Source organism: Pseudorasbora parva, chromosome 5 (assembly GCF_024679245.1).
Source record: "Pseudorasbora parva isolate DD20220531a chromosome 5, ASM2467924v1, whole genome shotgun sequence".
Taxonomy (NCBI): Eukaryota; Metazoa; Chordata; class Actinopteri; order Cypriniformes; family Gobionidae; genus Pseudorasbora; species Pseudorasbora parva.
This window is the reverse complement of record NC_090176.1, coordinates 17,139,276-17,166,678: the sequence shown is the minus strand read 5'-3', so window position 1 is coordinate 17,166,678 and position 27,403 is coordinate 17,139,276. Positions and strand designations below refer to the sequence as shown.

General features: G+C 35.9%; 1 protein-coding gene across 1 annotated transcript; it reads right to left on the bottom strand.

The window, feature by feature from the left end:
• Positions 1–643: 643 nt before the first annotated feature.
• On the bottom strand, positions 644–27,060 carry slc37a1 (solute carrier family 37 member 1). Its single transcript, XM_067443367.1, has 20 exons — positions 26,928–27,060; positions 26,176–26,425; positions 21,306–21,387; positions 20,581–20,683; positions 20,407–20,485; positions 15,757–15,892; positions 14,873–14,949; positions 14,545–14,711; positions 14,391–14,443; positions 11,887–11,964; positions 11,671–11,799; positions 11,502–11,592; positions 8,970–9,032; positions 8,054–8,139; positions 7,885–7,933; positions 6,289–6,362; positions 6,100–6,178; positions 5,886–5,983; positions 2,898–2,962; positions 644–2,775 (listed from the first exon to the last, which is right to left on the bottom strand). The coding sequence occupies exons 2-20, from the start codon at positions 26,229–26,231 to the stop codon at positions 2,760–2,762; spliced, it is 1,581 nt and encodes a 526-aa protein (XP_067299468.1). The 5' UTR covers positions 26,232–26,425; positions 26,928–27,060; the 3' UTR covers positions 644–2,759.
• Positions 27,061–27,403: the final 343 nt, after the last annotated feature.

Genomic DNA, 27,403 nt, shown 5'->3' with positions numbered 1-27,403 from the left:
CCATCCGTCGCTTGCCGCTGTACTTGGTGACGTGAGGCTCGCATGAAGCTGCTCAGCCATTGAAACTAAGAACTATATGTACTCATTGTGAATACGCAGGCCACAAGAAGTAATTCGTTTTTTTTTTTTTGGCTCACTTTTACTCGGGACATGCTAGGTTGCAACATAGAATTCCATTCATTATGCTAAGCTAAGCTAGTGATGACCCTGCCAAACTAAAACAATGCATGCACTGAGACCAAAATAACCACATATCTAAATGTAAGAAAGAAGTTGAATAAACCCTATTTCTAAAAACGGTGGAGTGTTCCTTTAAGATTTTATTGGTCATGTCAATCACGGTAATTAACACCTACACCTAAACCTACCCGTCATTGTTGCCTTAACCAATGAAATTAACTGCAGCCTTCAGGGCAGGATTTCCGCTGAATGTACATCAGTTGAACATTCATTGTTGCAGTGCATTATGGGATTGAATAAGTGCACTCTATAACATCCACTATGGTTTTGGACATCACTACAAATGTCAGTCAGCCCTCAAAATGTGTCCTATATGGGGAGGTGCTTGATGGGTGGCTAGGTGCTTGATGGGTCTGATTAAAACACCTGAATTCAAGAATTTAGTGGGTCCCAATACTTTTGTTTTTGTCTTGTGTCTGCTTTATTCAAAATGCCCTATTTGTACACACAGCAACATAGTACAGACAATTCCCAAACCTCTATTTGTTCCACAGGATTCTGTAAAGTAGCTGACAATAACTTAAAAACAAACACTCCAAAGACATATCCCTTTACAAAAAAGCAAATAGAAAAAAGGCACAATGTATTTTCTCATTACACAAAGGTACTACCCATAAATTATACAGATACATTCAATCACCTAGAGTGTCGTCCTATAAGGGCAAATGCACACGGTGCTAAATGTATGATTATGTAAGTGGTCCACAGCTTTATAGAAAACATCTACATGTGCCTCTAGCGCTGCAGAACGACACAATCCCACAGTAACCTGAACATTCAAATACACACTTTAAATATTTATAGCTGCAGAGGCAGGTGCGGGTCCTAAATGCGCACATACAATTACAGTCAAGGAGACTTTTGGTTCGCTCACACTGATTTATATTATACAGTCTGAGCTTGCTGTGAACATTTTGAAACCTGGCAATAGAAGTGCTTTTAAAAATCTAACACTTTATCCTACAGAGAAAACGAAACAAAATGTTGATATATCTTGTAATATTAAACATCCTTCATAATGACTTAAAACATAATGATTCATTAAGTCACAGGCCAGCAGTGAAAGTCTCTAACACAAGGGGTGTCCAAACTCGGTCCTGGACGGCCACTGTCCTGCAGATTTAGCTCCAATTTTTTTCATCACACCTGTCTGGAAGTTTCTAGAATGCCTAATAAGACCTTGATTAGCTGGTTCAGGCGTGTTTACTTGGGGTTAGAGCTGAACTTTGATTGGATAAAGTTCAAAGGATTGGACTGGACCCCCAAAGGATTGGACACCCCTCTCTAACACCAAAAAATAAATAAATATAAAATAAATAAAAGAAAATAATTTGTCATATGGCTGAATCACCTAGTGGATCCCCTATACAAACACAGGATAAAAACCTTTAACGTCACCACAGTAAGACACAGAAAACTACAGAACCTCTTAAGGGACATGGCGATAAAAAAAAGTGACATGGAAGGAAACATTTGGAGAAACTTTGCGTTCTCTTGCGAAACTTTTGAGATCTTCGCGAGGGAACGCAATGGTTTCTAAGAGGAAGGCAGGCCTTTCGCAAACGAATGCAAAGTTTCTAGAGGGAAGGCAAAAATTGTGAGAGAGCACATAGGCAGAGATATATTTTTTCCTCCCATCCCATATTCTATTCTGTAGAAACTGTCCATATATATATACACACTATATATATACACACACTATATGTGTGTGTATATATATATATATACACACACACTATATATGTATTTAAAAAAGTGTCAACGACTAACAAGATTGGCTTTGGTTCATAGAAAGGCAGATGAGAACAATAATATATTATAGATTTAGCACATATATATACACATACATAAACTAATAATAAGCTATACTCTCTATAGGTCTAGTTTATGAGGCACATGCAGAACCAATTTTGTTGTAAATATTTCTTAAACCATTCTTACATAAATTGTCGTGTTCAATTCAATGTGACAATTCATGCAAGAATGGACTTATGAGCTGTTTACAGGGACATTTGTTCTGCGTGTTCAATGAAGGCGCTGTGTGCCCGGCGGGGGTCTAGAAGAAGAAATTATACTGCATTCATTTTTAAAAAACCTCTTGTTATCAACAAAAGGAGGCTACTTTTGGTTGTGCAATTGTGCATTATTTAACTGGAGGGAATTTTAAGCTTGATCTCACACTGAGTCATAGTCATGTTCAGTTGTTTGGAGACAAATGCAAGCAGAGCTGCAGGTCCAGACTGTATGTCAATGATGATCTCGAGGAAAAAAAATATTCTATAAGAAGATTTTTCTTCAAAGTTGCTTTGCTGTCACTCTAAACCGCTGATTTTTTCATATGGAAAAGGGTATAAAAAGTGTCTTTGTTTAGTCCATTGTCTAAACCAGAGGACTGAGCACAGGTTTCAGTCAAGTTTTGGTCCAGGGTAGGAAGTGGTCAGATAACAACTGGTGAGAGATGAACATGTGCATCCAGTGCTGCCCTTCACGGTTCCTCTCGCTCAGTTAGTGCAAAGTACTCAATGTTCCTTCATTCTAAAATACACAGGGGAAGACTTGTGTTATTAAAACTGAAATAATCACAGATAGGAAGTTGTCTGACTGGTAATTGATTTGGTACTGTAATTTTAAGAAAAAAAGCTCAAAACAGCACTCACTCGACAGCTACTCCCGGCCGGTTCCTATTAGAGCGAAGCTCCTTCCTCACAAGCCTCAGCAAAAGCTGAAGAACGGAACAACAATTAGGGTTGTCAAAAGAAAGTTGATATGAAATTTTTTTTAAAACACGGTACCAGTCTTTCTACAATATCAATAGTATCAAGTACCAGGTTAATCAGCACAGCTTTCAAACGCTTTTATCGGTGTTTGTGTAAGCGCTCTGTGAAGAGCGTCAAAGGTTTCTATTTACAACATGTTTTTGCAGCGTTGAGTATTGTAGCCAATTACTGACAGGTTTGTTGAGCGTGTGAATGCATTGGCTAATCAGAGGCATTTAAGATTCTACTCAATACGCCAGAGTTCATTCAGAATAAGCTCTGCATGCTCAAATCATTTTGTTATAGCCGTCAAAGTATAAAGACAATTTAAAGAAAGATTCATTGTGTAGTGTAGACAGATCACCAATTCATATTTTGAATACAATTTTATTTTTCACACTGCTAACAAGCATATTAAAAGGGTTTAGTTCACCCAAAAATGAAAATTATTTCATTAATTACTCACCCTCATGCCATTGGACACCCCTAAGACCTTCGTTCATCTTCAGAAGACAAATGAAGATATTTTTGTTGAAAGCTGGTGGCTGAGAAAGGCTTCAGAAAGGCCTCCATTGGCATTCAGTACATTCCCACTCACAAGACCCATAAAGGCACTAAACACATCGATACAAAGTCCATCTCACTACAGTGGCTGTACCATCATTTTACAATGTGACGAAAATTGTTTTTGTGCGCAAAAAAAATCTAGATATTGACTTTATCTGCCAAGTTATTGTCTTCCGTGTAGGTCTCGGACGTGAACTCACGTGATAGCGGTGCTCCTCCTCTTCCGGGTCATGTATCTGAACGGCGGATCTGCGTCATATTCTCGCGCATGCGTCGAGTTTACATCAATAACTTGGCGGATAAAGTCGTTATTTTGATCTTTGTGCACACAATAACTATTTTCGTCACATTGTAAAATGATTGTACAGCCACTGTAGTGAGATGGACTTTGTAGCGATGTGTTTAGTGCCTTTATGGGTCTTGTGAGTGGGAATGTACTGAATGCCAATGGAGGCCTTTCTGAAGCCTTTCTCAGCCACCAGCTTTCAACAAAAATATCTTAATTTGTGTTCTGAAGATGAACGAAGGTCTTACGGGTGTCCAACGACATTAGGGTGAGTAATTAATGAAGTAATTGAAATTTTTGGGTGAACTAACCCTTTAAAATGAGGTACTGATTCTGAAACGGCGATGTTTGACAATGGAAGGGATAAAAAAATTTAATGTCAGAATAGATTTTTGTGTGTGCAGGAATGAAAGTACGATAGACCTGCTCTATTTTTCCTGTTACCTGTAGTGTTTCTTTGATTTTCATTTTATTACTAACTTTTTTATTTAGATTTTTTTAATTGCAACGTTTAAGTAAACAATATTTGAAGGCTACATGCTAATATTTTAATGTTATTTACATAGACTTAAATAGCATTAAAAATAAGCTAATTTAATTTAATATATTTAATTTTCAAATAGTTAAATAAAAAAATTATAATTACAAAAGTTTTTGCTATGGTACCAAATCTGGTACTGGGATTTGAAAATGTGAAATTTGACTGGTATTTAAACTACCGATATATTGGTACCATGACAACCAAATATTGTTTATTGTATATTTATTTTTTGGATGACAAAACTGTATTTAAATTCTTTCACTTGTTGTAACCAGTACAATTTAAGTATTTTTTATTTTATTTATTATTATTATTTTTATTTTTTTTATAAAGAATGTTTTTTTTTTTATCAAATGGTACAAAACTTGGTAAAGGTTTCGGCACTCGCTATGTATGTCGGGGGGAAAAAAGGTTAAATGGTCCTGAATAAAAATAGTCACACTTGTACTAATCCAAAAATGACTGGACTGAAAATGAATGGAAAACAAATTTCATCTAGTGAAAACGTTTGGTACTGCGCCCAAACAAAATTTTACTGAAAGCAAATTTTTTTCATATAACTTTCAAATTTGGGACACAGCTTTAGATGTATGGCTAGTTTCGATTAATGGCTTTGATTTTCTGTTTTAGAGTTAACATTTTAAAAAATAAATACATTTTATATAAAAATATTATTTTTGTGCATTTTTCATAACAATAAACACAAAATTCAAAAACTTTTTTTAAATTTATTTATATATTTTTATTTCACTTTAGCAATAATCTACCCAGTGTCTTCTTAAAAAAGGGACAGAACTCTGAAGTCTGTTTCAAAGCATTCAAGATTTATGACATTTCATTTTCATGCTTGTGCCATAAAGTAAATGTATTGTGGCGTAAAGCAAGGCGGGGCCGAGGGGCGAGGGCCGACACCTGCACCACACACCATTCTCGAGGCCTAGAGAAGCTGCCACTTACTTTCAATTTGTTGTTGTCTATTCTATGGTAATTTTGTTAATAAACTTACGCTTGCCTGTTCCTGCCACCTCCTCCACTGAGTCTTGAACTTTTTTTTACATGCATACAGTAAATATACATACTAAATAATAATAGAATATAATAATAATATCATCCTGCCGACTCATTTAAAGACCCAGGGTTTGAAAAAATGTGAACTAGGGGGGACTCAGCAAACTTTTAGGGAGGCCTCAGTAAATAATACAATTCTTACAATTTTGTTATAGTAATATTAATTAAAAAATAAATAAATAAATAAATTAAAAAAGCACAAAATAAAACTGACATCATATAGTGTGTGGAACCAGAATACTTGACATGTACATGGGGCATATATACTACTTTTAAGCTATTTTTTTCTATTCTTTCAGGAGCTTGATAGACATGTTTCAAATAGTAGTTTCATACAGATTCCTCAAAAATGTAGCTCTAAAAATAACAGTAATGAACGAGCTTTCAAAAAATCTGGCAAATGTAGTTATCTTTTATTTAGACTCACCAAAAGTGCTAAAAAGTCTGCAGTCATGAGCATGTAAAAGACTTGATCCCAGCCTTGCGCTGACAACAGCCCCGCCAGCAAAGGGCCCACAGCGGCACCTGCAGAGGATGAAAGGCGCAAGAGTGACCTCTCTCTGCTCTACACGAGACAGCTTCACAATAAAACATGAATATGAACTGAGGGCCTGGAGGTGTGATCGTTATAAGGCTCTCACCAACAGATCCAGTGCCGTCTATAATAGCTGTAACTGTAGAGAGAGCCCTGGCATTGCCCTTCAGACTCTTGTGTGTGCCCTATAGAATTAAATCAAATAATCCATCAGAGAAAAACAGCATCTGACACATGAATAAGCAAAAAATTATGCAAGTCATAAAAGCCATTTTTGATCTACACACACACTCACCAAGTCAGCAGAGACAGCCGTTGTGATGAGAGCATACGGCCCGTTGACTAAACCACCGCACACCAGCAGCATACCTGCCGTATCAGATAACATACAAACATCAGAACCATGCAATAACACACCAGAAAATGTGTAGAGAATAGGTCATTTTACAGAACAAATGGCTTTTTCATTATGAAAAGATGCATTTAAATTACATTGTATCCATTTTAATATATATCGGACTCGGAGTATAACAGGGCTAAAAGTTAAGGCTTTATTACATAACCCTTCTGCTCAATGTCATGAAACAAGCTGCTAGTGAGAAAGAGGATTTAAAGGGATAGTACACCCCAAAACGAAAATGATCCCATATTTTACTCAAGCCATCTTAGGTGTATATAACCTTCTTCTTTCAATCAAAACGTATTCAGGATTAAAAAAATATACTGGCTCTTCAAAGCGTTATAATGGGTGTGTAAATAGAGCCTGATCATTCAGTCCCATTACAAAGCTTGGAAGTTGGAAAATAAATGGCTGAAAGAAGAAAGTCTTAAACACATTGGATGGCTTTTAGTAAAATATGGGATCATTTTCTTTTTTGGGTCAACTACCCCTTTAAATGCTAATTTTCTACAAAAAAAAAAAAAAAAACCTATCCATTTCATGCATGAATTGTTTACTATAAAATATCTCAGCAACAAGGTTTTGAAATGTTATTATAAACAAATAAATACAAATATGAATAAATGTATTTCTTGAGCAGCAAATAATCATATCAGAATGATTTCTGAAGGATCATGTGACACTGAAGACTGGAGTAACGATGCTGAAATTCAGCTTTGCCATCACAGGAATAAATTACATTTTAAAATATATTCAAATAGAAAACAGTTATTTTAAGCTAATACGTTTTTATCCTGTTGCTAGCTAATTTAATCGTGTTCTTATCATGTTAACATTTTAGTACATGTTAGCATTTCTTATTTCCTTGCTGGCATAATTTAGCATGCAGCTAGCATTAACATTATTTAAACAAAAATAATAATAAGCATGATCCTAGCATATTTTAACACATTCTTAGCATGTTTTAGCACATTGCTAGCATGTTTGAGCATGGATAGACAGCTTACATGATTAAATACTCTTCTAAGCTTAAATAAAAAAAACAAAGTCATTGTATGAAGTTGATTCTATGAGAATTTGGAAATGTCCGGAAGTCTAATATATGGGATTTTTTAAAGTTGGATCAAACAGACTGAAGATCTGACCATAATTTGGTGGTTGTAGTTTTAAAGCTCTAGGAGGAGATACTGTTTACAATGTAGTCTCAGAAAAAGCAGCAGCAGCTTAAATAGTAGATCAGGTGTTGGCTGTCAATCCAACATTATAATATAACAGAATATTACAACAAAACATTAAAAAAAACAATACTGACACCAAACTTTTGAATGGTAGTGCATAGATACAAATTTGTCTAAAGGTTTTATATTTACTACCTTATATAATATAATAACACATAGCACAGCTGGCATCAGCTATCATCTGTTAATCTCATAAATCAAAGCAACAGGGGTCAAACGCTCTTATTTAACTCTGAAGGATTTGATGTCTTACCAATAGTGGGACCCAAGCCAAACTGACTGATCATAGAGAAGCCGTAGAGCTATATAAAAAAAATGAATACAAAAAACACGAACCACTGTCAATGGTGAGAGAAATGAGATGCAACAAAGAGCCTTTAAATGGACAGGCTCCTCTGTATTTGATCAACTGAATGACATACTGTGGGCGCTGCCAGGAGAAGCATCACAGCACAAGTGGTGGCCCTCTTTCCCATCTTATCAGAGATCACCCCAGCCAGGATCCCTCCTACACACACACAAACACATAAACACTTAGTGGCTAATTTCCATAGTATTGCTGTGTAAACATGGGGTAGACAAACATGTTTGACTGCTACGTAAGGGTTTCACATGACGTTCAAAAAATGCGTCATTCTACTTTAAAAAAAAAAAAGATTTTTCAGTTCCATACCCTCTGTGTGAATAGCCAAATGCAAAAGTTTGGGCTCAATAAGATTTTTTACATGTTTTTGAAAGAAGACTCACCAAGGCTTCGATTTTTTTGTTAACCAAAAATACAGTGACCAGGAATATTGTGAAATATTATTACAACTAATAATTAAAACTTTTTCATTTTTCAGTATACAAGTGTCACATGTTCCTTCAGAAATCATTCTAATACGCTGATTTGATGCTCAAGAAACATTTCTTATTATTATCAATATTGAAAAAGGTGGTTCAGGATTGTTTGATGAATAGAAAGTTTAAAAGAACAGCATTTATTTGAAATATATATATATTTCATTATCATATAAACAATATAAATGTCTTTACTGTGACTTTATAAAGATCAAGATCTTTATAAAGATAAAGATCTTACTAACCCCAAAACCTTAAACGGTACTGTTGATAATGGTAGATGTATTAGCATAATTAGCAGTGGGCAGGACCGTTTAAAAAAGACTTGTCCCAAATAAGTCAAGAATAGGAAGACCTTGTTAGGTCTGTTAGGGGTGCTGTTAAGACACTTCACAATTTGTCGTATTGATAAAGAAAGCAACAGATAAGAGCATACCAGCTACTAATACCTACTCCAATTACTAAACAAACAGAAAAAGGAACAAAAACTTTACATACCAACAATGCCACCCACATCAAATAGAGTTGAAAGGTCTCCGGCTTTCTTAGCATCCAGGTGAGCTGAAAAACAGGATGTACAAGTATTGATGTATTAGCATTTTAGCACTTACGAGTCCATTGTCCTGAAGTCAATGGGTTATTTGAATGGGGTTTTAGGTAAAATGACTGAAATAAGGTCTGTGGTTAACACATGTGGTTAACATATCATACATCCGCCGCAATGTGACGCCAAGCCCGACACAAGTGTTTTTTGCTAGTTTCAGCCCGACGCAGTTATAATTTTCATATCCAGCTCCACATTGTTTAAATAGCAAATGCACTTGTGCCCATCTGTTTGCCCATGGGCATGCTGGTCTGAAAACAAGGTGTGTTCAGGCTCATCGTTGGGGAGTTGCTACTGTAAATGTGTTATCTAAAGGGCGTGTTAGTAATATGTGCCTATTGGCGGGGTGCACGAAACGCTTACACTCTGCAAATTACACACACAGGGATGCGCAGCAGCACACAAACATTTATAAAATAAATGGATTCCTAGAAGCTTTCAGTCTTTCCGCTCGCAAATTCCACCATGTAAATAACAAAGGCGCCATAGTGCAAGCGCAACTGCCATTTAAAGGGAATGGGAGATCAGACTCTGATTGGTTTATAGCACATTACGCCCAAAACAAACCCATGACTCATTAAAAGACTGGGTACAACCTAGGGCTGGGCGATATGGAGCAAAAAATATATCTCGATATACGATATATATCTCGATATACGATATATATCTCGATATCTTTACAGGAAAAATAACCCCCTAAAAACTACAGCCAGAACAAATATGCCAAATACCACAAAAACTTTTTTTTTTTTAAATTGAAGTGCAAAGAGGTAGTCAAGTGCTTTTGCAACATTTAAAAAAAACTCCCTGATTACATAAATAATAATAATATAACTGTAAAAGAAAATAAATAATATTGCCTTCTTTTCATTTATTTCATGCTTTCAAAAGATGAATCAAAGACTCCCTTATTTACAGTTAACAGTAAAACAGTAAGCATTTTGCAGAAAGATGGGGGCATGACTGAGATATAAATAAACTGATTTTGTCATAACACCATTTCCTGTTAAATTTGTATCAAAATTCAAAGTGATGTTTGTCATGAGTTTGACCAAATTCAAACTCATCATGCAGATCATGCAGGCTACACATGAGCTGAATTTCAGTTCTTTTCCAGTTACAGAACGAAATATGAATGTCAGAAGGTAGGCTATATGATAATATGATACAGTACAACTTACAGAAGAGCACTGTGTCTCAGGACACCCGGGATGTCGCGTTTTTCCCTCTTGGTTAAAACGTGAATAGACCTATTAATCATAATCCCGTGATAAAGCTGACAAAATAATAATAGTAATGATATTGCAATACTTTTTAAATGTTTTCAAATGATATGCGACCATTTTGACATTTTAACCGAAAACTATGCGATCAGTTAGACACAGATCATAAACTGGCATGATTGCGACCGCGTCTCGCACCAGTAGTGTCAATCACCTGACTGTGGGTGAAACGTGCGATTTGAACTATGATGAACATTAATATTTCTTTATGAATTTTAGCAAGCAGTTGTGTTAGAAGGAAAACATGGTCTCTAAACTGAGTCCTGAACAACGTGCGGGCTTGTCAACATGATAACTAATCCTCACCTGGTTGTGGAAGCAGCCGTGTTCAATGAGACAACATGCGAGGGGAGGGGGAACAAAGCAAGAGTTGGGAGGCGCGCGAGGCTCCGCGAGCACAACACAGAGAAGGCAAACAAGCAAAGTGGCGGAATCAGAATTAAATATAAACAATATATCGATATATACGATATGTCCAAATCCATATCGAGCTGAAAAAATATCTCGATATATTTTAAATATCGAGATATCGCCCACCCCTAGTACAACCCTTTTTATACTGACCCATTTTAAACTAGCAAAAGTGGATTTAGACACACCTGGGCACCTGCGCTTCAGATCATGCGCTCAGATCGATAAAATAGGGCCCAAAGTCTTTTACTTGTTTGGTGATTGCTAAAAAGTGTCTAAATAAAAAGTACTACAGCGTTTGTCGGGGACATTTAACATCATCACACCGAACAGGTAAACTCATCTACTCACTAGTCCACCTTAAAAGCAAAGTTGTGTTTATAACTGCGCTTTTGCAAACCATTCTAAACTTGAACTTTTAGAGAAAATTGCTTCAAATAAAGACTAAAAGAGTGGTCGTATGCTTTAGTGAACTTTGTTTATAGCCTATGTTTAGCTTTTTCAAAATTGATAAAGGTTGTGTTCATTTGTAAAGATTATCATGATGAGCAAAACTTTTGTTGAGGGTGATGCTAACTTATGAGTTGGCCTACAAAATTACATCACCACAGCAGCAGTCAACTAACCACCATCTCAAAATGTGCAAATATATACACAAAAAGCATCGGAACACAGGAACCTGTGTTACTAGTTTAGAAGCACAGACATAAATAGAACAGAACAGTGAGTTACCTGCTTTAGTGATGTAGAGAGGCAGCCAGAAGAGGAAGGTATAACTGACCAACTTGGCAAACAGCAGGCAAAGAGAGAACTCCACCACTCCCTGCAAACACAGCAGGAGAAACTTCAGTGATGCTGTAACACACGCTGACTGATAGACAGACGGATGGGCAGCACTCACAGGAATGCGTAAAGCTCCCATGAAGCTGATGGGCGACGGTTCTGCCTCACTCTTCACCACCACCACCTGCTGCACGGGAACACACACGCCAATGCTCTCCTGCCCCAGAAGAAGCTCTGTGTCCCAGCTCTAACAAACAGGAGGATCGGACAATAAAATATTACAAGTAATACTTGACACAGAAAAATGCACATCGAGGCAGTGAGGTGGACTAACCTGTGCTTTAGCTGCTGGCGTGTACTGCAAGTAAAGGTCTTTATGTCCATTAACACCATTCCAGCTTTTATGAAGCTTCTGAGAAAAAAATATAGTTACAAGTTCAGTGTCACATTTACAAAGAGAACAAAACCTAAAGACAACAAACATAGACTAGGTGTATTCTGGATATATTCAATATAAAAAAATATTTTGTATCAATATAATAACACAAGTCACATGGGTAATATAATTGGCATGTCATGTTGTCTACAAAGAATGTATATATTAGGGCAGACAAGCAATACATTCTAAATTCTAATATTGAGAAAAATCACTTTTAAAGTTGTCCAAATTAAGTACTTAACAAGTAATAATAATATATATTTGATATATTTACGGTAGGAAATTTACAAAATATATTTTCTTAATATTCTAATAATTTTTGAAAAATCTATATTTTTGACCCATACAAATGTATTGTTTTCTATTGGCAAAAATATATCTGTGCGACATATGATATATATATATGTGTATATATATATATATATATATATATATATATATATATATATATATATACATATATATATATATATATATATATATATATATATATATATGTATATATATATATATATATTATATATACATATATATATATATATATATATATATATATATATATATATATATATATATATATATATATATATATATATATATATACATATACATATACATATATACATATATATATATATATATATATATATATATATATATACACACACATATATACACACATATATATATATATATATATATATATAAATAAATAAATCACAAAGTTGATTAAAAGGGTTGATTAAAAGATTCAAAGTTGATTAAAAGATTCTATTTATCAAAATAATTAATATTTGCATACATTTCTAATCAGTGCATCTGTGATAGTATCATTGACCCAATTCCCTCTTACAGCGCGTTTTCTTTTGTTTTGTACTCTCGAGGGTTAGACAAAAGTACTCTCGTATAATACCTCCTAAATTGTTATTAATTAATCGCTATGAATATGTAAGAATCCTTTAGAAAGAAACCAAGAGGCATTAGGGTAAACAATGACACAGAAACAAGAATTATGCAGCTGCAAGCATCGAAGTGTTTGAAGTTGCACTTGAATTTGATTAATTCCTCCTCCACAGACAAAATGAGGAAAAAAGGCGTCAATCTACATTTCCTCTTGCCGTCACCCCCTCCCTCCATCCCTAATGTCTCTGTTACTCCTGATTTACCACTCCCCCTGAATCACAATCATCTGATGAAGCGTTTCAGAAACGTGAACTCTCCGTGCTCAAACAGCACCTCGCGCTCCTCTGAGACTCGCAGGTGTACGCATCACATGGCCGTTGTCATAGCGACTGCTGTTGAGCATTAATGCGTCGTGTTATCTAACCAACTTTGCCTCAGACTGCTGGGAAAAGACATTAACTTATGTAAAGATGACACAGATATTGTCTGTTTGACTCTCTGCTAGCCTTTCTTCAGACCAGTAGCAACAGCATCTGAATCAAATTAAGTTTCTATTTTTTACCAAATATGGAATCTGATATTTACAAGCTTAATATAAACCACATCCGCTGATTGTTTAGGAATGAGATTTGATAAATCTCTCTTTCCCCAAACTGAACATTCAGCATCATTACTAATATTTAAAATGATAAATATTAGATTAAAATAAAAATTCTGGGCTGAAATGAAACCAAAACTTCAGGATGCATGGAACTAAACAAATGATTAATCAATAAATAGATCAAATTTGTTTAATAATTGACATTCAAATAGTAAAAACGGAGACGTGCACGTGCAAACATTTAAAATGTACATAAGGTAGTTTTTATATCAACATTTTAATTTTAACTTTTTTTTTTTAGCCTAGTTGTTAGTGAAATTTAAACTAGTTAACTGTAACTTGTTTTTATGACAGATTTATTAAAACATTAAAATATAATGTAATGTATATGCATAATATGTAATACAGTGCATATATTTAGCATCCTCTAAATCCTCTTTTCTGGAATTATTATTAGTTATTTTTTCTAACTAACTAATGAGTTTACAGACATTGAATAGGCTGAGGTAAATGTAATGGTAAATGACATTGTAAAGCCTGATTTAATTGATAAGCTGTTTTATTGACATCTTTCCCTGGTTGAAACACTGATTGAGGGATTACGAGACAGGATTCATTTCAGTAAGTTGTAATGTATCTTTCAATATACATTCTAGTATTCCCCCATGTTTACTTAATAGAATTTTGGTTCCTTGCCACCGTCGCCTTTGGCTTTTGGCTTGCTCAGTTGGGGACACTTGAATTTCATCTATATTACTGATCTGCCCGCATTGACACTATATGATAATTGAACTAAGCTGGATAACATCATTGTTTTCAATAAAAACAAAAACAAAACAAAAAAACAACATTTAAATCACACTCCATAATGAAACTAAATAAATGGTGGACTAACCTGATTGCTTGGAGCTGAGCTCTGGGCACTGGCGGTCTTCAGATCATTAGGGTCTGGAGATACAGAAGCATTCACATCAGCCATTTTAAATAGTGCTTTATAACAAATTTGCACCCCGACACACATAAATAAACCAGAGGTCATATTTACTTACGCTCTATTAGAAAGAAGAAGCAGATGACCCCCATGATAGCGATGATAACTCCAGGGACGATGAAGGACAGACCCCAGTTAGAGGAGACATAATATCCAGCAATCAAAGAACCTAGAATGTTGCCCACCGATGTGTGAGAGTTCCACAGACCCATGATGAGGCCTCTCCTGATACCGCAACAAAACCAAACACATTATATAACGTCTATTTTGGTGGTAATAAGAGATCTGATAAGATCCGGATAAGCCTTCCATCATCTGCATCTGAGATATATGAAAACTCAGCAAGCTCATGTTTAGACAGATTTATTGAGTGTAAAGTTTCTTACCTGCCCTTGCCAAACCAGTTACCAATGCAAGCCACAACACTTGGCCAACCAGTGGTCTGAACCAATCCATTGGCCACCTACAGAGAAAAAAATAGGAGGGAATGCTGAATGAAAACTGATCGACTGAGTCTGGTTTCTCCCAAGGTTTATTTTTCTCCATCATGCCCTGATGGATTTTTGGTTCCTTGCCACTGTTGCCTTTGGCTTGGCTTGCTCAGTTGGGTAAACTAAAATTATGATCTAAGTTATTCAACTAATTATACAAATAATGATGATGAATTAAAATAAGCTGATAACATCACTGTTTTCTCCAGAACGACTGTACAGCCAAATCTAATTTTGTTGCATTATTGTCCTGTGTAACACTGAAAAGCTACTTTGAGACAATCGTCATTGTAAAAGCGCTATATAAATAAAGTTGATTGATTGATTGATTAAAGCAATAGAAAGTGTGGTTATGTTGTTTACATACACTACCATTCAATGTCTGGGGTCAGATGTGTTTTTTTTTTTTTTAAGAAATAAACACCTCTATTCAACAAGGATGCATTCATTTGAACAAAAGAGACAGTACATTTTTTTTTTTAAATAAAATGTTAAAATAATATTTCAAACAAATGATGCTTGTTTAAACTTTCTATTAATTAAAGAATCCTGAAAAAATGAATCACAGTTTCTTTATAAGCAAATCAGCTTCTGAAAGATCATGTGACATTGAAGACTGGAATTTTTTTTCCATAACTGGTATAAATTCTATTTTTTAAATGCATTAAAATATGAAATAGTAATTTCACATTGTAATACATCTTTACAATATTACTGCTTTTACTGTATTTTAGATCAAATAAATCCATCCTTGGTGACTTCTCAAGTATGACACCTACCTGAACAAATATATAGAAGCCAAGGCTATGGATGTCGTAGATGTATCCCAGTCCAAACATACAGGTGAAAAGACCACTGGTCAACATGCCCACAGTCAGGTACAGGCGAATGGGCAAACGCTCTCCAATGATTCCACTGAAAAGATTTAAGTGTCATGACTTAAACTGCTCAAGATAAGACCAAAGACCAATGTTGCTGGAATAGTTCAGAGTGTTTTAAATAATAGCATTTTTACATTTAAACTTGAGTCGCAACATTATGGTACGTCATTCCAAAATGCTTCAGTAAATGTGTTAAGTATTAAAATATTTTAGTAAAAATAAACACTGATACATATTGCTGTTTATTACTATTTAATTATATTGGTGCATATAAATGAAAATTAATCAAATTCTTCTTTAAAGGTGCAATACGCGATTTCTAAGCCTAAATGTCAGCCCGAGCACCACAACATGCGTGTAACCAATCAGCAGTAGGGGGCGTGTCCACTCATGATGGGGGAGGAGAGAGGGGGATTTGAGGAAAGACCTTAGAAAGAGAGATGGCTGAGAGACATTACATTAGACAAAAGGTCAGGGCCCGTATTTATCCTTCTTAAGGGCCCGTATTTAAGCTTCTTAAGTGCCATTATAGTCTTTAGTGCTGAGAATTCATGAAATTTACTCCTACTTTCAAACTTAAGTGTAAAAGCAAATTATCAAATTTCTCAAAGCTAAGAATCCGTCTTAATCTTCCAGTTATTAAAGACAGCTCGAGAGGTGGTTAGGAGTTGCCAGTAAGGGCTTGTGATGGCACTGAGGGGACAGATACGTGCACACATTTTTAGAAGAGGAAGAATGTTTTTGAAATGTTTGACAGTGAGCAGTTAATCAAACAGTATCGTTTGGACAGAGCAGGCATCATCTTTGTCAGTGCTGGATAATGTTGGACTGAACTTGCCTTTTATAACATTCTGCTGTTCGACTAATTCAGCAAGCAGTAGCGATCGCTTCTTCCTCCCGCCAGTTTGGTTTTCTTTTGGAATCCATGGTGGCTGATTATATCATGAAGTCTAGGCTATAGGCAGGTCAGTTAACAGCACACCAGTTTAAAATGTTTAATTATGACATGGTGGAAAACGTGATTATCTTTCACTTCAAATGTGTATATTATAATGTATTGTCTTGAAAAATGTTTATTGTCATATGTGTGTTGAATGTAAACTCCTCTTAGGAATTCCACCTTTCAATGTAAATTTATCTGAGAATATTCTTAAATAAGGACATCTGTTCAGTGATTGGTTCATACCTATGACATCATTCAAAATCACTGTTTGTGGCACCGCAAAGTGTCCTGAATCTACACTTAAGATTTAGTCCTACACTTTACTTAAAGTATGATTGGGATGCTTGATAACTCACTTTTAAGCACAGCATTAAGCCAAGAATTTTTTTACTCTTAGGTCAATTCTTAGTGGTGTTCTTGTGAGTAATTCTAAGATGCTTGATAAATACGGGCCCAGAGGAATATCACTGGAAAAAAAGGGATATTATCAGGGAAGAGCTTGAGTACTTGCGTAAATACAAGAAAAGCTCAGGAGCGTGCACCCTAGCTTGCTAGGGGTGACTCTGAATAGTTGAAGATTTGATGAATCGATATGCGGAGCCGTATTCGGACCACCGATCTCAGTCGAATCTTCGCAGGTGTTATGAAACGAGGATCATACCATTTTGGCAACATAGGGGTGCTCAATATTTTAAAGATGTGGTGCGGCGCTGAGCTTCACGTCCGGTCCCGCCGCGCCTTTAAAATTCGAACACATTGTTTTCAATGAGTGTACACACACCGGTGGCGGCATTCGGGGGCTGTCCGCGGCAACTCAGGAAGTTGTTTAAAATCCTGCCGTGTCACAGAGGGCCACTTCAAGGTTTTATATTAAATTTATATTATATTTCCCTCAAATCAAAGAAATGTACATACTGATTTCACCCTGTGCTACAAGATACCCCCATCGTGCAGCTCTTCTGTCAGAAGTCGATTCAAAATTGAGCTTGCGCATATAATGTGCGCGTCTTGTGTGAGATACCCGAGACGCGGTGCTGATCTTTGCGTCTGGTGTACGACCCCCTTTAGGCCTTATGGAATTTCTATAGGTTTATTTATCAAAATGTTATTTTATATATTTGTGTGATGTTCTGTATTTCGATCGCGGCTTTAACATAAAAGATCAAAAAAGTTTTATGAATGTTTATCCACCACATTAGACATTGTCAGTTCGTCTGTCGGTTGGCAGTTTTGGTTGCTTTATGAAAAGTTGTTGCTGTGTGCAATGTGTAAAAGAAAATAAAAATAGTTTTACCCTGCTGCTGACTAGTGTCGTGCCCCTCCCAACCCATTCAAACACACATAAGCCCCGTTTCCACCACAGGAACTTTACCCAGGAACCAGGAACTTTGGGTGGTACTTGGTGTGTTTAGACCGCAGGAACCAGGGTCTAAAAGAAGTTCCGGGTAAATATTTCCCCCTCCAAACGGCCCTGCTCGCGAGGTAGTACTTTTTCAAAGTTCAGGAACTTTCGAGGGCGGGACTTGGGCGCTGAACATGCTGATTGGTTTAGCTCACACAGCATTTTATTTCAACCGGCATTTTTAAAAGTCTTTTGCGAGGTTCGGTCTACGTTCACTAAATATCAGTCTTGCTGTCTGTCTGATGGCGCGCGTTCGTCTCAGCCATCTCACGTGCAATCTCCGTAATAGCTGATAATAATATACATTGTCATTTTAAATCTAGCTTTACAAGCTTTCTGAATATGCTGCATGCTGCTGAATCTGCATATTAGTGCTCTTTTCTGTCGTTGTTAATTACCTCTTTAGTAAACCTATACATAACCAGCAAAAGCAGCACAGCTTGAATCTCTTCCACACTCGTTATTCATTTTTTTTCACCATGTAAACGACCTGACCGATTACTTTTAAGTGCGGGCCGCGCTCATGTTGACAAGAGAGGAAAGTTAATTTTTCTGAGGGGTTAACTTTTTATTTCGTAAGTTATGAAGATAATGTTGGAGTAATGACACAGCGTGTATTGCCCCAGGCAGTTTTTACTTTAACTGCGCCTGACAGAAGATTTTTTTTTCTTTGTGAGATTATTACTACACTTTACAACAAATAAATAGCTATATAATACTGTATTAGTCCTGGTGGCCGTTAAGAGTTGCTATGGCTACAGTTAACACACTCCAGCTGCTGGAGAAAACAGCGGTGGCATTTTTGATGCGGCAGACAAACTGCATGTGACAAAATGATTGCGATTGAAAGTCATCACATGTAAACACCAGATCGGTTTAGATAATGTCTCATGTAAACAGTCCACTAAATCTTTCAAATCGGTACACACAAAAATGATTACTGTCCTTCACTGATTTGGAGGAGCAGTCGCGCGCAGTCCTACATCACCAGACTAATTTGCCTAATCTTCTCAGAACTTTAGATGGCGGTGGAAACGCAGACAGTTGCAGGTCTGGGGGGGAGAAAAGTTCCTGTAAAAAAGTTCCTGGTACAAATTGTTCCTGGTAATTTTGGTGGAAACGGGGCTATAGAGACAGAGCGTATTTAGGCCACGCCCACACCAAGGGGGAAAACATTCCAACTCTCTCCTTTGACTTTGTATTGCATGAGGCTGCCTCCTTGTCATTTCTGACTTATTACAAAAAACAGAACAATGTCTAAAAGCTGATATGTGACATGGTGTGGGGCAAACAAGCTAAAAAAACAAGTTTTTATAAGCCTACACCCCTAAAAACGAGTGTTTAAGGTGACAAAAGTGGATACAGGCAATACGATGTGAAGCATCAGCAGGAAGAATGGATCAGTTTTGGGATCCTGACACTCAGTATGTCTCAGTATGTCTACGTGTGTAGTAAACATTTTGTCAAATATCCAAAAGTCAGTTTTATATATTATATTTCCTGTCGCTGATCACGTTCCCCTCCAGTGGGCATAGTTTTCAGGGAAATATAACATGTCGCGCACTTTCTCTATTGCATGTATGCATTTTTATGTCTTTAAACGCTCGTTTTTGGGGTTCGCAGCGTATTGGTTCTGGGTTTGTTGAGGCCGCTGCCCGCAATACAAAGTCAATGTTGGTTTGTTTTCCCCCGGTGGGTGTGGCTTTCAGATGATGATGCATGTCGCTCTGTCTCTATAGATGATCCGATTATCAGTCAGATTATCATAAAAATTCTACAATTCTGATTCGAATATGTAAATCCTTAGTCGGGGACATCCCTACCGAGTAACAGCCGAGCTCAGTATTTTGACTAACAATTCTGGATGAGAACTGAGCAGAGCTGGACAATGACATCACTATTTTCTCCAGAAACATCTTCACACACAGTTGCTGAACCAAACTGAATTTTTCAGTTGAAACGAACTGATTTCAGCTGAAAAATAAATGTTTACTATTGTCTTTTTAGAGCTGCTTTACAGCAGAATTGAATTTTGTTTGCATCATTTGATCATTATTTACCAGTTTACCAATGTAAAGCTGGTTTTAAACTATCTGTATTGTGTAAAGCGCTATAGAAATAAAAGTGCCTTGACAGAATTTGGATTTTTACTTCAGATTTCTAAAACTAGATTTCCACATTTTCATTTTATATATGTTCTTACCTGAGATACATGCCGATGGCATAAGCAAACAGGAAAGAATAATCCATTGCTCCGAGCAACTGCTTATAGTTGTTTCTGTCTATGAGGATAGAAACAGAGATGCCGAAAATTGTATGTACCGACTGAAAATGACAGAAACAGATTTTGCTTGTATATAATGTAATATAATGTTACCGAATGGTTTCCAGCTGCAGTCCTGTCCTGGGTGAAGTCTAGGCAGCTGGATGCTCTCTGTCTGGACTTCCATGATTTGAGAGCAGTTCTTATGCAGCTCACTCTATAAAGACACATACACAACACAACATGAACTCATCTCTGACAGTAGATGCAGCTGACCTGGACATGACAGCATTTTAAGGCTGACTACAGGAAGTTCAACACGGTTAGATGGCTGCGTGCCATACACTTCTGGATTTAGTTAATATATTATGACAGAAAATGGCAAAGCCCTTCGAGTTCCAGTAAGCTCAAGGACTACTGATAACAGCTTGTGATCGTGCCATTTCTGAGCAATCTAAAGTTGTCTAGATGCTATCTTATGCAAGGATGATAAAATCTGTGAATATATATATATATATATATATATATATATATATATATATATATATATATATATATATATATATAAACACACACACACGTGTGTATAGTAATGACATAGTAATATAGTTATTTTTTATTTGTTGCAATTTTTATTTGTGTCAATTCATTGCCTTTGTATTATTTAGCAGAAGGATATCTCTTTCTGTTTCCTCACATTCAAATTCAAACTGCAACCTCACAACACTTTGGTTTCAATATGCAACCTATAAATGATTCTACATGCAGTGAATGTGCATGTTTCCTCCAGCACGTGTTCTTTTAAAGGGTTTGTTTAATGTGACAGGGGTTTGTGCTACCTTGACAATGCTGATGGGCTTCCTGGATAGATGGAAGCTTGTGTAGAGCAGGAAAGTGAGTGTAAACGTGAAGGCCCTGTACCTGCATATAGAGAACACAGCAAAGGTCAATAAGGACAAGGACAAGGAAACAGGAAATATTTTACAGTGAAATTTCCTCTTTTTGTGCTCTGCAACAGCTCAGACGATGAGATTTGAGACTGACTGCATCCCAGAAAAAGCACAAATACAAATACTGAACAGATGCAGCTGACATTAAATTGTGAGTGGCTAATGACATTCCCACCCACTGTTCAGTTACGCAAACAAATGTTAAACTAGCAAACAAATCAGAAGTTAAAGGGAGACTGTCTTCAAACTATTGCTTAATGTCAAGCTAAGAAGGGCAAAGCAACCAAGTCTTTCATCAGTTGGAGCTCTATTACCATAAAATACCATTTTAGCCTTTCTTAGATCAGGTTTAGACTTACAGCCTTTTTTGATAGGTTCATCACCCAAAGAAAACTTGATTCAGAGGACTTGAAATATAGTACTTTTATTTAGATTTTAGTCATTTCTGGAGCTTGACAGATGTGGTTACTATAAACTGTTGCTGTATGGAGAAGAGATTCTTCGGATTCAATATTTCGATAGTCCGCTTCAGATATTAATTAATGTCAACTAACTGACTCGTCTCATTAATTTGCAACTACATGCAAAGTTACTTACAGTCAGTAGAATGTCAATTGGGGAGCATCACAATAAAGTGTTAGCAGTCTACTAATACTCTAATGAGAGTTAGAGGACATGTAGTTGCAAAGTTACTTATAGTCATAATAATTAGTTACATTTATATAGCGCTTTTCTGTGTACTCAAAGCGCTTTACATAGAAGTGGGGGAATCTCCTCAAACCCCAGCCAATGTGCAGCATCCACCTAGATGAGGTGACGGCAGCAATATTGTGCCAGAACGCCCACCACACACCAGCTGATTGGTGGAGAGGAGACAGAGTGATGAAGCCAATCAGGATATGGGGATGATTAGGAAGTCATGATGGACATAGGTCAATGGACAAATTTGACCAGGATGCCAGGGTTTACACCCCTACTCTTTTTCCGAAAGACATCCTGGGATTTTTAACGACCACAGAGTCAGAACCTCAGTTTAACGTCTCATCTGAAGGACGGTGCTCTTTGACGATGTTGCATAATTAAATGATTAAACTGATTAACATGGCCTATTTCTCTGGATTGAAACATTCTTGGAACCATTTGGGATAAAACTACACAAGTTAACAAAATATAATCTTCGTCCGTCGCTAACTCAGTTAGCTGGATTTGATTGTTGACAATTTGGTATGATCTTGGATTGATTGGTTCATCAACACTCATTCTGGACTTAATGTCATAGCAACAGGTCCATATGCTTAAAGGGTTAGTTCACTCAAAAAATGAAATTTATGTCATTAATGACTCACCCTAATGTTATTCCACACCCATAAGACCTCCGTTCATCTATCGGGGTACATATTTGGAACCCTTAAAAGGTTCTATTTAGAAGTATAGTTGAATATACTCCAAAGACCCTTTTATGCTAAAAGGGTTCTATAATGACAAGAAAGAACCCTTTTGGCACTTAACAAGGGTTCTATATAGAATACTGCCAAAACAAAAAACAAAAAAATGCATTTCTTATCAAAGAAAAAAATGCATTTCTTGTCTTATCAAAAACTCTTATTTTTGAGCTATTTTTTCCCAAAATAAGAATTACTTTTGCTTGTCTAGTAAATACTTCTTGTTTTAAAAATGTTTAGGTGTTTGGACTAGACACAAGACAAAAATACTTAGTAAGAAAAGCATTTTTTGCAGTGAACCTTTTAGGGGTTTCGAACTACCTAGCGCCGATAGAACCTTGTAAGGTTCTATATAGAACCTTTTCTTCTAAGAGTGTATGCAAGTGTCTGTCCATGTCCAGAAAGTGAATAAAAACATCATCAAAGTAGTCCATATGTGACATCAGTTAGTTATTTAGAATCTCTTGAAGCATTGAAAATACATATTGGTCGAAAAATAAAAACTACGACAAAAACATTCAGCATTGTCTTCTCTTCCGCGTTTGTTTTCAATCCTCAAATAAAGATTCAAACGGTCATGAATCAGCGTATTGATTCATGATTCGGATCGCCAATCATGAATCAATACGCTGATTCATAACCGTTTGAATCTTAATTTGAGGATTGAAAACAAATGCGGAAGAGAAGACAATGCTGAATAAAGTCTTAGTTTTTGTTATTTTTCTTAAACATCTTAAACTGTTTTTCTTGAACATCTTAACTGTGTTCTGAAGATGAACGGAGGTCTTATGGGTGTGGAACAACATTAGAGTAAGTCATCAATGAGATAAATTTCATTTGTGGGTGAACTAACCCTTTAAACCTGCTCGAAAGCAGGCGTACGCATTTCATGTAAACAGGATTAGATTGTATCTTGAGGTGATATTTAAAATCTGGCCCAGCCACTGCTACTTTATTAATTCAGTTCATTACTGAGCCAGGGGCAATAATAACTTTAAATAATACTAATATAAAAGTTTATTTGAAAAGAATATTATAATGTTGTGTAATAAGTGTATAATACTATAGACAGAGTCACTTGATTGAGAGATTTATTTGTGATGGAATCATTTCTTTATAATTTTATTGGAGTCTTACACACATGCTGTAACGTTACTCTGAGCTGTGCATTAATTTGAGTGCTGACGGACATTACGGGATGGCTTGAACCAGTGCAAGAGATGCAGAGAACCTGATCTTAACCCTTAAGAAACTTTAATTAATGCTGTCATGTAACAAATCTACTTCAAATTGATAAAAAAATGTAATGTAATGAATTGAATTGCTATAATGTAATGAATTGCTAATTACAACACTGAAATAAAAATGTAAAGAGTGTACAAATACTATCAAATCATAAATGTAATAACAATCACTATATTGACTATAACATCGCTGTTGGTGTATGAATTAGTGAATATAAGTCATGCAAAAATGTAGAGCGCTTTGGATGGCCATAGGTTCTGTTGAAAGCGTTATATAAATGCAGTCCATTTACCATAATTGGGAATAATGTAAAAAAAACATTTATCTGTTATAACTTTTGGTCGGTTGGCTGTTATAAAGGTCCAGAATTCGTGTTTTTTATTTTGTTTTTATTTGTCCAGTTTTTTGCCAGGTGACTTTTTTAATTATATGACGTTATTACGTTGCTGTCTTGACGCCAGCCAATCGCTGCTCTACTGTTCGTGGTTTTGAGTACCGATGCATCCGCCCTCTTCGGTAAACACAAGAGCACGCAGTAATCTTAAAATAACTTAATCCAGATATTTTAATCCAATCCGCAAATTTGTTTGAAGAACCAAATTAGCCAGAGCTCAGTTATCACGATTAGAAGATCTGGGATCTGTCAAATCATCACAGATGTTTTAAGTGAGGTACGAAGAATGGACCCCGGCTGGTTTTTGGACATTTTAATTCTAAAACCTTAAATATTATGCCTTTAATACAGCAATCTACTTAACAAAATCAGCTTTTTCCCTTTAACTGTACTGGTAATCACCATAATAAAACAAAAATAAGAAGAAATAGCACTATTTATATAAATATAATCATGATATGTGTCACACAGGGAGTTTTGGGAATGTCCTTTTACTATTTTTTGCACAAACAGCTCTGGAATGTAAAGAAACCTGGTCTAGCCTGTGTCGCATTTATAAGTCACTAAACCGGATTTTTCACAATCAGTCCTAAAGTGGTGTTGATGACGCAGGTATGGAACAAGGGTGAGACGTGATCAAATACAGAGAGGTGTGTATGTACATACATGCAATGCAACTACTATGATCAACAGAAAACTGACTGACGCAGTACTGATGCTTATATTAATGGATGCATTACAATGGATACATACAGGATACATTAGAGTTCTACTCAACTCTATTGTATTCATATCCGCTATATTAATGTCTGTCTAGCAGGCCCAGAGAGAATCTCCAGATTCTTCTCATATTTTTGTGAGGAAAATGGTGGAATTGTGCAGAATGGATACTAAATCTTGTGAAACTTAAATACACTATGAAATCAAATGTGACTATTCTTATTTATTAGAAATGATTTATCCATGCACATCTTTTTTTTTTCTTTTTTGTTAATTCATCATGAATCTTCATCTTTTAACAAAAAAACAGAGACATCTCTTCTCATCTGTGAGGACATGAGTTTGACCAATAGCAAACCACAACTTTCCAATCAATCCCTGAAGAAAAAAATAAGTCCTGCCAAACATTTTTGCTTGTTTGAGAAGCCATTTCACTCGGATATATGTCAAAAAGGATATTGTATGCGTTCAAAATAGAAAGAATTAACCAGTTTGTTCTCAGGTGCATAGAATAAAACAAGTTGTCAACTAAATTGCCAAAATTGTCCGCACACTAAAAAACATACAATTAGACCAAAGCAAGAGTCTATCAAAAAGATATATTTTAATTTAACATTTCCCAAGTGAAAAAAGTGCAAAAATGTAAAAAAGAAAGAAAAAAAGAAAGGGAAAGAAAAAATTACACAAAAACTTGACCGATCCATCTCTTATCTCAATACAGAAGGGGTTTGCGATGGTTAGCGTTAGATATTTCAGCTCAAAATTCCCAAAAGCCTCCCTTTGCAATAATTTTTTGTCACAATAGAAAAATGTGTAGTAAGCGTATTAAGCAAACATGCAAAGACTGGTACGCGTGTAGTATTATAGTGACAGATGTTCCATCTCTGTGAAAAAACGGGGCTTGCTAAGCATCAATCTTTAACGCACATGCAAATATTGATAAAAGAGACAAACTCACCACTGGTCCCTATTGAAGGATGCCAGGAAGCGGATGCCAGGGGGGACTGGTGCCATGCTTGTGTATATGTGTATGTGTGTGTGAGTGAGTGAGTGTAATACAGCTGCTTAGAAAATCTCATAAAGGTGTTAGGCAGGATGCCTGTATATATATATGGTCACAAGATCCATTTCTGAGCAAAGGGACCTTGTGATGTGATCAGGAAGACACAAGAACCCATTATGAAGAGTCGCGTCCGTAGTTTTATGTCCTAAAAATAGACAAATGAAGAAAGCATGAAAGACTGAAAGAAAAGGAGCCGTTTTCCTGAAAGAGAAGTGAACAATCTATCACTTCGTTAAACAATAACAAGTTCATTCACAGCATGTTCAACACTTTCGTCTTGAGGAAATTATAGTGTCTAAACTGCCAAAGCTCATAAATGACGCGCCTGATAACATGGTTTGGTACTGTAACGTTACAGCCAGAACCAGCGTCTATAACAGAACGAGAGCAAAACCCTTTTATTCTGAGCTAAACTATAACTACACCAAGGTCATAAACATTCAATAACATTCAAATAAGAGTCTGAATATACTAACGTTACATTAAGTTACTACGTCTGATCTCTCGCATTCTCTCTTACGTTAACTGTTATAGGTCGTTGAAAGAATCGGATGTGATTGATAACATGACGAGAGACCATTTGATATAGATATAAAAGCGCATATAATATATATAATTCAAAACGGAAAGAGCTCTGGAGGTCTTACCGCGTCAACCGACTGCCTGTCCAGCGTTCTTTGGCGACCGTCCCGTTCAGTTCCTCGTTCAGTCCGGTGTGATGATGACGCAAACAAGAGCAGCGTGAACCACGAGACGACGACAGACTTCTAAAAGACTAAACTAAAATATTTCAAAATAAAAGACTTTATCTATGCAGTACAACTCAACCATTTAAATTAAATGTGTTATTTACAAAAATAAATACATTGAAAAAAAGTCCATGAAATAATGCTACTCAATAACCGATATACATAAAAATCTATCATCTACAATCTATAAAATAAACCATATTAGATAAACAATAAATAAAATACAAATTATGATTATAAATAATTAACAAAATAATATATATATATATATATATATATATATATATATATATATATATATATATATATATATATATATATATATATATATATATATATATATATATATATATGTTATTATTTTGTACACACAC

Excerpts from the sequence above, each read along its gene's own strand:
- slc37a1 (XM_067443367.1), bottom strand. The coding sequence starts at position 26,231 with ATGGCACCAGTCCCCCCTGGCATCCGCTTCCTGGCATCCTTCAATAGG. Across the intron at positions 15,893-20,406 it reads GCCATCGGCATGTATCTCAG|TGGAATCATTGGAGAGCGTT; the intron begins GTAAGAACATAT and ends AAATCTTTTCAG. Across the intron at positions 14,712-14,872 it reads AACTGGTTTGGCAAGGGCAG|GAGAGGCCTCATCATGGGTC; the intron begins GTAAGAAACTTT and ends TTGCGGTATCAG.